The sequence below is a fragment of the Fulmarus glacialis genome, unplaced genomic scaffold (assembly GCF_000690835.1).
Source record: "Fulmarus glacialis isolate BGI_N327 unplaced genomic scaffold, ASM69083v1 scaffold13787, whole genome shotgun sequence".
NCBI classification, from domain to species: domain Eukaryota; kingdom Metazoa; phylum Chordata; class Aves; order Procellariiformes; family Procellariidae; genus Fulmarus; species Fulmarus glacialis.
In genome coordinates this window covers 104,865-118,195 of record NW_009223929.1, presented here as the reverse complement: position 1 = coordinate 118,195, position 13,331 = coordinate 104,865, and the positions used below count along the sequence as shown (strand labels likewise).

The following is a 13,331-nucleotide window of genomic DNA, read 5'->3' as shown; positions in this document are numbered from 1 at the left end:
TTCCCCTTCTACAGACCTTTTGTCCCCAAGAAAAGTATATTTGAGTATGGAGTGTCCACTCACCAGAAGAGAGAAACTGATTTGGTTCATTGGTAATTTTCCAGATTTTAAAAAGACATAGTATAGCTGACTCCTGCAATTATTATTAAAATCTTTACAGAAGACTTTGCAAATAATTATTCTCAACGTTCATATGTTCCATGTTAAGCTTTGAAAAGTCTCTGATAACACTATCTCTTTCCATTAGCTACTGACCACGTAAGCCAATAAAAATAGGTGACATTGTTATCGTATCTGTACTAGTGCCAAAACACTGTAATGAAGATTTTAAGATCCTGTGAAAAGTACATGCAATGTGATGACAGTTTTAGGAAGCTTTTGTGATATTTTTAGATGCATTTCTAATATCACTGTGACATATCTATTGCAGCCCCAGATCAAATCACTTTAATCTTTTCTCAAAAAAAAAATCACAAATGCACATCAACTTTTCTATCATGTCCCCAAACTCTAAAATTTGGATCATAAAAAAAATAGGGCAATTTTGGAAATACTGATGACTTACTACACATCACACTAATTCGAGTGCATAGAAATGAAGGGAGAGGAACCTCAACCCAGAAGAAAACTACTACAGGAAGGGAATATGCAAAGACTAGTACAAAAGAGATGATGAAAGCCACTGTAGAAAGCAGAAAGAAGCAGCACACCAAGAAATGGGGCATGTGGGCCATCAACATTTTGTGTGACTGGCTGAAAGAGGAAGACATAAAAACAGACGTTACAAACAACAGATAACAAAGCTAGAGTGAATATTTAAAGGACTGTTTTATCTTATAACAGAAAATGTATTCAAAATTGCACATGCTCTCTTTGTTTGCTTGTTAGTAAGACAAATCCTCTCTAGGGACCGTGTTGCTAGAGGGCTAGCTAGCTTTATTCACAGTTTTGTGCCAATACAGCAAGGTCACTTAGAGACTGTATTTACTAATCTTCTCTACTGTTACTAAACTCTTGTGAACACAGGGAGTTCAAATACACCTAATAAAAATCGAAAATTAGGAGAGAAGTTAGACTTTAAGAAAGTAACGATTATTTCATTCATAAAATGCCTTACCTGTAAAATTAATTACTCAGGCTGAACACTTAGCACAGTATAAATGGTACGTTATAAAACCCAGACAACTCAGAACTCCTAGTGAAGGAATCCCTAAGGAAAATGTAAGGTAAAGAGCATATGCAGAAATAAACTTAACCAAACATATTGTAATTAACCAGACTTTCTAGGAAGAAGTGTTTCGAATGAATGAATGAATGAGTAAGGTAGACTGAGAAAAGACAAAGCTGCGGTCTCAAGAGATGTGAGGTTCTCCCTTCCTCGGTCACCAGAATGAAGGGGCACAAGGAACATGGAATACAGCCCTGAGGAGTAGAGGACCCTTATGGATTTGTTATTATTTAGCTAACTAGATGTCAGAATACCTAGCAGTTTCTTCCCCTTCTGGAGGAAGTCAGCATTACAGTAGCCAGGCCAGGCATGAGTGAACACAAGCAATAACCATTGGTACCTATTCTTTCAATGCAAAATTCTGTTTTGCCCTATGAAATAAAGAATAATATTAGTTATTAAGCAAAATACCAAAGTAAAAGATGTCCAAGAATGGCAGAAAACAAATTATTTTATGGAGGAAAGAGACTTCGCCTTGATCTAATCTTCTGCTGAGATTCCACATTAAGTGAAAAAAAACAAACAGGTCTTTGCTCTAAAATGAAGAAAAAGGATTCCTAAAAATTACCTGATGGCCATATTGTGAGCTGCAGTTCCCAAAGCTCTTCGACCCAGTATACACAAGGCAAAGGAAAGCGTAACTAGAGGAGAATCCTCATCGCTGTCCAGGTGCTACGAGGTTTTAATAACAGCATGTTATTCCAGATGCAAATACCATCTTTAACAGCACTGCACTATAAATCCTAACATTCATAAAATTTGCTTGTAGCTGGACCTACACACAAAAACACTCTTTGCAATTAAACCAAACAAGAAGGAAGATTGTTGCCATCAGAGGCTTTCTGCAAAGTGCAAGATTATTTTGCCCACTGGCTAGAAACAGAAGATTTCAATCTCGGGTGGCGAGATCCCACGGGAGGGGAGCTTTGGTGGTGGTGGTGTTTTTTGTGGGGTTTTTTGCTTGTTTGTTTGTTTGTTTTTCCAGATCTGACATTCTAAACCAGAGCAGATTCCTTATTGCTGAGAGACACTGCAATTGGAGGCAGCCAAACCCCTTTTCATGGGACACAGTGCATATGAAACTCCCCCATAGATTCCAGAAGAACCATCTTTTTGGAAAAAACTGGGGGAACATACTTTTAGTGAATGACAACGTACATCTAAATTGTATACCGTTGATGACGCTGACCTCACATTTTAAAAAGCAGTGAAAACATTTCATTGACATTTACTAGCTCAGGAGACTTTCTTTACCGAAATTTTTGCAAAGAAAACCTTGCTGTCAAGCAGGAGGAAAAACTGAAACAACCCCTCATGAATGTGAATCTTTAGGAGGACACAGACTATTATTTCTGTCCATGCAACGGGTGATTTCTTACAGCTTTCTTTGACTCTAAAACTGAAGCTAATTATAATGGAGAATGTAGCTCCTTCTATAAAATATACTGATTTTCAGGGCTATGTGTAGAGCGAAGCTTTTTTTGCATCTCATCTCCTACATGAACTTTACCTCTATATAGTTAGTGAATTACAAAAACAGAGGTAAAAGAAAAAGATGTAAAAAATATATAAATGTGTGTGTGTGCACACTAGTGCAGGCACTCATTTGCCCTTTTAAGTCTAACTCTGATAAGTTTCAAGTCTATTGGACATCCCTAAATCTATTATTCTATTTGAAAGTCTCAGCCACATAACAAGTGAAAAAGCATCATTTAACAGTGGCTTTCCCTGCACTGTGCAATTCTTTGTGTGTCAGAACTTGGGAGCTGCAACATGGAGATGGGAAAGAAAAGAGACGAAATATTCCCAGTAGGAGGAGGTGGTGAGGAAGGCTCAGAGGACAATTTAATGAAAGCAGTACCAATGTAATGATATGCAAAGGAACTGGTGGATGGTATTCAGGGTTAGAGATATGAGGAGGAACCAAAGTGGAGAAGAAACATTAAGATTCAGCAATGTTACGCCAGCTAAGGTCAGTGGTAGCAAAGGGGATGTGCACTCAGTGATCCCGAATGAAAAATGCACAAATAACAGTACCTGGTGGCCAGGAAAGATACATTTCTCATTTTTTGCAATTATCAGCAATAATCAGAAAATTAAATCAAGGGAATATGCTTGTTTGAAACTGTATTCTCCCTCTGGGCTATTTTGAGTATTCCATGGAAATATAGTAGTGCATTTCTGACAAATGATTGCTGACCATCAGTAATCTTAGTGGCTCAAAGCATGTGAATGCGTAGCTGTAAACCTGCCCTTGACTTTCTAGAGCTGTGAGGTAATTTCACACGGTTTTGTGGCATGGTTCACATTTGAATTATGAGCTCTCAGAAGTGACCTATACTAGCAGTGAGTTTGTTATGTACTTCCCTACCATTTGAAGACTGTACCCAAACATAGGCAAATGTTTGGAAAGGGTACACAAACATCGTGAATGTTTGGAAAGGGTACACAAACACTGGCAACACTGAAGGAATGATGACATTCCCTGAACAGAGCCTGCTCCAGCATTACTTCTGCGAACACTTATTATATTCATGCTTTTTAGAGGTGATGAAATTAACGGTGTGGGAAGTGTGCACAATAAGGAATTGGTTCTGTATTGAAAGACTAACCCCCTTCTTAAAACCCAGTTTTTGCACAAGGGTAGTCTCCAAAATATGGGTTTTTTCCATTCCACAAAACACATATTTTTATTTTATGTTAAATCTGTGTCCTGGTTTCAGCTGGGATAGAGTTAATTTTCTTCCTAGTAGCTGGTATAGTGCTGTGTTTTGGATTTAGTACCAGAATAACGTTGTTGACACACTGATGTTTTAGTTGTTGCTAAGTAATGTTTACACTAGTCAAGGAGTTTTCAGCTTCCCATGCTCTGCCAGGTGCACAGGGGGCTGGGAGGGAGCACAGCCAGGACAGCTGACCCAAACTGGCCAACGGGGTATTCCATACCATATGACGTCATGCTCAGTATATAAATAGGGGCCGGTCCAGGAACTAGTGATCGCTGCTTGGGTATCAGTCAGCGGTGGTGAGCAATGGCATTGTGCATCACTCATTTTCTATATTCTACCATTATTATTATTTTCCCTTCCTTTTCTGCTCTATTAAACTGTCTTTATCTCAGTCCATGAATTCTACTTGTTTTTCCAGTTCTCTCCCCCATCCCACTGGGGGGAGTGAGCGAGTGGCTGTGTGGCGTTTGGCTGCCTGCCAGGTTAAACCACAACAATCTGACAGCTTAAATGAAATAAATTTTATTGTATTAATCCTGAGCAAGCAAAAGAGCAATGAGGCATCGTTTAATTCCTATCCCAAGAATTAAAACTACTACTACTACAAAAAAAAAAAAAAGCAAGCTTACCTCCACCCTTTTTCTAGCACAGAACTGAATCCAGTCCAGATAAACACTGCAGAAACTAGCTCTTGTTATTCCTTGGAGACATGGAACATAATCTTCGTCTATGTTGATGTTAAACATTGCAAGGTCACGTTCAATATAATGCCACTTTGCATAAGGCTGCAGTATCTTTTGGATGGATTCGTCTTTTATCCAGTCAAGGATTTTGGGAGAACTTGCTGTAAAGTATATTATACTCTGTTGACAAAATGTGCAAATGTTAGTCACTCTATCTCTGATTAGAGCAGATATATTTTACACAGAAGAAAATAAATCAAATAGGACCACACTAACTACCCATAATGGTACATATTTTTCCTATTTTTTACTGCTGGACATTATTGCTTCACAAAACTGCTCAAGTTAGATGATAATAATTGATATCTAAATAGCAGACAACAGAAAAAGAAGTAATATTTTTAACACCCTTCTGCCTTATAGGAAAATTAACACAAACAATAGACTATGATAAGAATACAGAGTTCCAGCATTCAAACATGTTAATTACTGAATATTAGTGGGGTTCAAGAGTCTATCACCAAGAAGGTGATATCGATAAAAGTTCAGGCATATTTTGAAAAAATAGTAGTAGATGGTCACATGCTCAAAATAGGGCTCTTTTTCCCCTGTGGACTTCCAAAGCTTTCCTAATTCTTTAACAAACAGTTCCACCACAATTTGACCACAAAGGTGAGATTTGACAGATGTGTACAACACAAGTCTGAAAACCGCTGTTTTAATTGCTGTTTTCTCTCTGCATTTAGTAGCATCACTATTTTTGTTATTTGTTGATGAGGCCGGTAAAGAATAATGGATTATTTCTTATATTTCGGGTTAAGAAGCTGATAACTGATGTAACTGAGTTTTTCAGCAGGACCTCTTTTACCAAATGCAGAAATATTAGAAAGCAGCGAGACTCATATCTCATATCTGTGCCTGGGTTTCAAAGTTCAAGTTCTTCTAACCGCTGTGTCCGGAGCCATTAAAATAATAATAAATAAAATAAATAAAATAAAAAAATCTATCCGAACCAAATTTAAAGTGTATTTTCAAAAGAATATGAAACTTCAGCAGGACCTCTTTTACCAAATGCAGAAATATTAGAAAGCAGCGAGACTCATATCTCATATCTGTGCCTGGGTTTCAAAGTTCAAGTTCTTCTAACCGCTGTGTCCGGAGCCATTAAAATAATAATAAATAAAATAAATAAAATAAAAAAATCTATCCGAACCAAATTTAAAGTGTATTTTCAAAAGAATATGAAACTTAAGGAGAAGTTCCAGTGCTGCAAAGGAAAGTGGCATCAGCTGGAAAGTCCCATTATAATGTTTTATGATTATAATTTTTCTTTTAATAAAAGATATTCATTTAGAATTGAATTCCAAAGCAAACGAGGGGCAAGCGAACATGACTGAAGATGATGTAGTTCTACTTTACCCATGCAACGGAAATATTATTAAGCAAATAAATGTATAAAATGAAAATATAATGGATTAAAAAGGACAGAAGCACCACCAGCCCTTTTAAAAATTCCAGATGCCCTCCACAGTTTATCTTTCAAATTGTGCAAAAATACACAAGCAAGAGGAAAATTAAGCTCCAGAAGAAAAAGGCAGGTCAGGCAGATACAGACTAAGGACGGACCCTTAATTTCTTGGCATGTGGAGAACAGTACACTCTTTAAAAAAGATTAATGCAGAAACAATAGAGCTAAAAACACAGCTCTTGGCAAATGCAGACTTCTTGAATACTAAAAGACATTTAAATAAGAATATATTAAGAAGAGGTGGAGGAGGCACAAGGGAAAAATATCACAGTAGTTGGGCAGGAAATTGTTTCAAAATATATGCAAAAGGGCTACAGGAGCTGACCCACTTTGTTTGTGGAGAATAAAAATCCTTTTATAAGAAGAAATACAGGCCTTTCTAGGCTGTCAATGAAACTGCAAATGAAATAAATACATTAGGAATAAGATGCTCAGTGCAACACATTGTTTAAAAGACCAATGTGGTAATCATTCTTGAAAGACAGGAGAACTGAAACAAAGCATACGTTTTCTTTGTTGATTTTCAAAATACAGTTTGCTTTTTTTATTATTCTCACCTGTGTTTACAAAGAAGCAGATTCAGCTGGGGAAAAATCAGGCTCGCAATCAAAGATAGAAACAGCAAAAACTTCTGCCACCTAATTAAATTCTGCTCTTAGTAGCCCTTTCTAGATAGGTTCTGTGCACAAGTACATCCTCAACTATATGGCAATTCAGAAATAATATGGTAAATATTTACAATATTGTAAGTTACAAAGAATAAACTAGAAGCACTCCAAATGCTCAGTGCAATGGAAGTACAGCTGCTGCCAAAACTCCAGTCTCAGTGTTTTCTGAGGTTGTGATTTATGTGACCTCAATACTGCATTAACTAGAGTTGTTCTTACAATTACTTTCCTACGCCGTTAGAAAGAAAGCAGCAGGGCTTCAAAATGTTCACAGTGAAATCGCGCAGGGTCTTTATAGCTCAAGATTCCCCCATAAAAGCAAGCTGGGGAAGGAATGAATTCTCACCTCTGTTTCTGATATTGTTTATCTGGAGGTAAGTACTAAATAAACAGGATGATAGCTGATGTGATACATAATATCATCTTCTCACCTTCCGAGGCTGTACTAAAGATTTTACCAAATCCTATCAAAGCTCCTGTGTATGGAAGAACACAGTACTAGTAACTTGAAGAATAGGAGAATAAAAGCTCCCTACAGCTTTCTTTTGGGAAGTGTCATTCTATAGAAGGGATCTCCTGAGCGCGCTTTCCCTTCGCTGAAGGGAGCCCCAGCCCAGGCTAATATCGAAGCTGCCAATAGGTTATTATTATCTTCTGTTCATCCTTCCCTAAGAAGGGAAGTAGATTAAAGGACTGGCACCTTTCTAAGAATGAAGATCTGTAAATGCAGTGTTATACTACTGGCTCAACTAAATCCAACCAAAAGAGATTTGATTTTCACACCTTCAAAGCCATAGTGGGTGGACATAACAAAATCTGCATATAGTGGAGACGGAGCCACCACATACCTCAGTAGTGTGGAGATCATTTAACCCATCTCCCTTTTACTCAAAACAGGATCAGTTAACCACACCTGTATCACATGGGAGAAAAGCTTGCCTAAGCTAGCTTACCTATGTCAGCTGCTTCTCAGGTATGTCCAGAACCAGAAACCCTAAACTGCCTTTCAGTTAAGTTTTACTTCCCATGTGATGAACTTTTCACACTTTCCACAAGTCCTCTACACGTTAGTTGACTTGAAGGCACTAAAAAAGTTCCACTTTACAAAGCACAGTTCTTCACTGCTTTAAACTAATAAGCTGCTGATTTGATTGCATCTTAGACTGAGATTGTTTTCGGTCTCGTTCACCACCAAAAGCTCAGTCATATTTCAGTTTGCATCAGTTTATGTTCAGGTTATTCAGGCTACCTTTTAAAGTGAAGCGAAGCAATTGTAGCAACATACTCATTTCAGTTGAAAGAAGGGTTGTATTTTTTTAGTTTAGATACATTGCTTAAAACCAATTTAATTTATAGCCATAAAACCCACTTCTAAAATGAAAAAAACATGCTCACGTGCAGTTTTGTTTCTAATTAGTTAATGAAACAAAGCAGATTTATTACCAGGACCTACTGCCTGTAAAATTATTTATGAAATCCCAGTCTGCATTTTACAAAGTAATCGACTGTATGATCAAAGCAGCTTTGTGAGGCAATGATCGTGTTTTTACTGCATTGGCTCACTTGCAAAAAAAGGTGATTAATTTATTTACAAGAGGTCTCTCTCTAAGTTTGACAGGATTTTTACAACTGCAGACATGTAAGTAGGAAAGAGATGATAGGGATGGTTTAGCGAGTGGCTTCGTGGCAGTACCAATGGCACAGGAGGCAGCATTTGGTTCTCGTTGCTTCAGCAGAAGACAATAAAGCTCAGTGATTTCTTCATTTACTGGACTGGAAAGACTTTGGCAGAGGATGAAGATGTCTTGCTAGACTATAAGGTTCAATTATTTTGACAAGTTAATATCTGTGTGGTCATTGTGATCTTAATAACAGTGCAAATATAGAACTGATGTAAATGAATTGCTGTTTAATCAATGGAATAAAACAACTTCAAATGTTTTGTGGTATATATGTAAAAGAGCAGGTAAGAAGGGGGTTTGTACTACTAAAAAGTATATTTGAGAAACAGCTCTTCAGAGATTTCCCAAGAACTTTATGCTTGTTGATCTTTTTTTTTGCCAGAAAAAACAGTGGAAAGGCCAAGTCAAGAAGAAATAACAAACTGTCAGTGAAGTTTTGCTTTGTAAGAATGCTTCCTCTGACTTTATCGCTAGAGGATGTTAACTCACCTTGATTTCTGCTTAAGCATGCCAGCAATTTTCTGTACTAACTGTAAGTATAAGTGGTCAGAATCAAATGTAGTAAAAGGAGATATGAATTAATTATCCCCATCTAACACCAAGTCAGTCTGACTGCTGGTGGTGCAAATGAATAAATATAAAGCCAAAAACTTCAAACGTTATTTCTAATACACAGCCAACATTCATTCTTTTCGACAAACCTGCCTAGGAACATAGTCCACTTTACCAAAGAGTTTACCTTTATATAGTATCTGATAAGTATTCTCCGCAGATCGAACACTTGCAGCATTGTTGCAGCGTTGTTATCAATGATGCTATATCCTTCCAGGATGTACTGGGTTCGTGTTATTTCCCATGTCAGCCATCGGAGGTTAAAGGCTGCATTACATGATAACAGGTGAGGCAAGTGCCCAGGCTTACAACAGCAGCAGCCTTCATTGTCTTCATCTCCTTCTGTTATAGCTTCCACTTCTCTCTGCTGGCAATATGTCCCTTGGCAGTGAGAAAAAGAGAGTATGCTGCCAGTTATTGGGGGGAGGAGGAAACAAAGGACTTCTAAGCTGAAGAACTATGATTGAAGGTTCTACGCACTTAGCAAAAATCTAATAGAAAGAGCTATGGCAAAAATTAGATGTGCCAATTGATCCATGCGCAGTAGCAAATAAAGAGCTATAATTTATTTATTAACTGTCACCTATAAAAGCCAAAAGGGCCCGATCTAACGTTCCAGGCATTTGGCTCTGAGCTGAGCTGAACTACAGACCACAGCTTTTGCCTTAATAAAAACTCACCACGAAACAACACTAAAAAGTCTCGCTCCATCAGGCACATTAAGCAAATTGATCCAAGTCTCAGACTGCTTCTTCAAATAACATACAGGATGCAAACAAAGACTTTACAGTGTGTCAGAACACTTATAAAATCCGGGTTTTAGCAAACTATCTTGGAAAGCAGGTTCCAAAAATAACATCCAACGGTTGTTCTCTCTCCCAACAGAGTAAAAGCTACTCCGGATCAAACATCTCTAATGAATAGCACTAGTGGCAGTATATCATGAGGACAGAACAGCTTTCTAATTAGCCTATTACACAGGCTTTAGATCAAAATAGAGTAAATCTTCCTGAAAAAGAGCTGTTAAGTCAAAAAGGAGTGATGAGGCAGATGCAGAAACAATAATATATCTGCTCTGCAGACTTTGCATTTCTGGCCTGTGCAGTGCACACTAGAGGGTCAAGCTGAGCCCTTCGGGATTTGGAATCTATGAAAATGTGATTTCTACACCATGTAGGGCACTACAAATCAAACCCAAGGTGGACACCCATGTGCTCCTCCCACCGTTCTCAAAATATGAGAGTTACATGTTCTTGATGCATGGATCTTTTTAAAATTTACTCTTTGTGGGCTTTTGCTGAACTTACTCTCCACCCAATTTGTACATAAACCATCTTTCAAGGCCATCTCCTATGATGCAAGTTACACATATGTCTCGCATGGGCCTTCCGCCAATGGTTCAGTATCACCCCACGAGAGAGCTGGCTCCGTCAGCTTCCAAACGGAATCGATAGGAGATGAAGGTGCTAGACACTGTGCTGCAGTTCAACAGCTATGAACCCCCCCCTGCCAGGACCAACAGACCTGTTGGGTTGTGTCACTGTAAATGGGAGAAGTAGTTGGCTATGTTCATCATCTCAACGTTGGACTGGGAAAGAATATAGTGTCAGCTCCAGTCCGCCGCAGTTTGCCAGCACCCGACAGAGAGCCTGAAGCAAGGCAGCATCCCACATCATTTCTGTGGAGCATCATGACAGTCGCTGTGCCCTCAACTGACTATCCCGGTCCCATCACAACTGTCTGGTCAATAACCTGAGGACCTTTAGTTTGTACCGATAGAAGTAGCACCCAGAATATTCCTCTCTCCGCAGCAAGAAAAGCCTTTCAAAATACAACAAAATATATTAAAGTATTGGTTATCACCTTCTCTTTTTTGCCTGTACACCTTCTAAAATGTATCCAGCAAGCAAAAACATACAAGAAAAAAAGATGAATAGAAAGATCTGGAAATGTGTGAGAAAAAATGGGATTGTAGCCCTAAGAGATAGGGGGAAAAAAATCCAATATATTCCAGTGTTCTCCATTCAGTTTTCTGGAAGCGAAAACTTACACTGTGTATGCAGTGTTGTTCACACACTGCTATGTATTCCTCCTTGGACTTCAGGGATATACAATATGACAAATTATTAAATGTCTTCAAGTAACCCAAATATAAACATCTTTCCTTTCAAGACTGCCACAAAGCACAAAACATGACCTATCAAGCTGACATTTCCAGTTGGACTGGACATGAACTGGACTGCTTCTGCTTCATATTTCACAGATTTCTACATGAATTAACACTTATTGCTCAAGAGTAAAAAAGCAGCAACTGCTCTGGGTCAGTGGACGCTTCTCTGAAGTCAAGTCCAAAGACATCGTTTGAAAGGCATATTCCTTTGTACATAGCTTGAAAAGAGTAAAATAACTACTTCATGCTGGTGCTGTTACTATTGCCGTTATGTTTATTTTTGAAAGTTGAAAGGTCTGTCAGTATTAAACTGAATTTAAGAGAATATACATCTTCATCCCAGGTGCTAAATTAAGTATTACCAAATGTCTATAAAAGATTAAAAACACAAGCCACTGATCCCCTTACAACTAAGGGAATTAAAGATGGCTTTGCTCAGTTTTTGTAACTCTATTCTTAAATAATTTTTTTTTCTTTTGGGATGGAAATATCACATTTCATTCCTGTGTAATGCCGGCTGTCCATGTGCTTTCTATATTATCTCTATTGATAAATATGAAATATTATTACTGGAGACTCTGTAATTACTAGTTTTCTTAAGCCATGTATTTTGTAAAATATAGGGACTAAAGAAGCTGGCAAGGGAAATAATAGGTGAATTCAAGAGACCCTCAATGTCTGAGGGAAGCTGTCATTGCATGCATAACAAACAGAAGAAGAAGATGCCAGAACAATTATTTGCATTCTCAGCTAATTTGAAAGCTAAAAGTATCTCCAAGTCATCTTTGCTAGGTAATTTTAATGAACTAAAGTTAAAATTATACTACAGTGGACGCAATCAACATTGAACTTGGGGAGCGAGAGACATTCTAACTGGTATGATTTTATTACAAAAGCTCTGGGAACCAACCAAAGGAGCTCATGTGGTCATTTTGCAGATTTATCCAAAGAATGAAATCAGGGCTGTGCTCTGTTGACATCTGGCAAACAGGCACTTGCTTAACAAAAGCTGTTTGATGGACTCAGGTACTATCACCGTGGGGATTTGGTGTCTTGACTGCTTGCAGAGCCTCTGGGGTATCCCTGTTAAGTTTAAAGGTATAATCTGAGCCGTGGCCAGTGCTCTGAAAAAACACCAAATCCCTATTCCTATCATCATGCTGCTGATTAGTATTTCCAAATGACATCTAGTAAAAGGACTCAAGTCTGCACAGACAAAATGCAGGCTTGATGCTCAAGTACACATTGGTTCCCCCCCAATTCTTGCAATCAGTTCTAGAAAGACTGCCAGTAATTTTCTCTCATCTTTAATCGAGCCTTACTTTAATCCATAATGTACTGGCTGGATTTCAATGCCACAGATTTGCATGTTACTGAGAAATTTCATTTTACCAGTGCCTACATCAATACTTTTTGGTTCATTACTCTAGACACTGGTACGGCAAAGACTAAGACCATGTGCTCAGCTTTATGCATTGAGCCAAAAGAGACAAGTCACAGTAAATGAAGTTAAACGTTTGTGTGCATCTTTTACAGAAGGGCGACCCTAGACTTTTGCGTATATGTCACACGCTGATGATTAAAATGACAATTTTTACATTGCGTTTCAAAAAATTATCAAGTTCAAGCAACTCAGAGAATTATTCATAAAAGAGCAGGGAGCGTGCACTTCAGTTCTGCAATATAATTAAGTGTAGTACCATTAAATATTAAAATACAGGAAAATGTTTTCACTGGTAATTAGTCATTTTAAAATCTGAGGGAAAACATTTTTTTTACATTTCTTTCTGCAATAGAAAGAAAATAAGCTCTCCCGCTTCACTCAAGCTTAGTCATTCACTGTGACCCTTGCTAGTACAGATGAGACTGATTCATTTGTAAGATACCTAACACTGGATGGTTGCCAAAAATCCATCAATGCAAAAACGTGTACCAGCTGAACAAAGCAAGGTCAATCTATGTGAGCTCAGGAGAAAACCAGGGTGAGACTTGAAGCTTTTTCTATTTTCCTGACGCATCAGGATTTGAGGA

At 38.0% G+C, this 13,331-nt stretch overlaps 1 protein-coding gene across 1 annotated transcript in view; it reads right to left on the bottom strand.

Annotated features, from left to right (window-relative positions):
- The window catches only part of PCNXL2 (pecanex-like 2 (Drosophila)), a gene marked incomplete at its 5' end in the record, with an annotated part of 120,453 nt that overhangs the window by 17,202 nt on the left and 89,920 nt on the right, over positions 1-13,331 (bottom strand). The window contains 3 exons of the mRNA XM_009581993.1: positions 1,797-1,900; positions 4,563-4,820; positions 9,258-9,511. Coding sequence (XP_009580288.1) covers positions 1,797-1,900; positions 4,563-4,820; positions 9,258-9,511 — 616 coding nt within the window. The remainder of the gene's footprint in view (positions 1-1,796; positions 1,901-4,562; positions 4,821-9,257; positions 9,512-13,331) is intronic.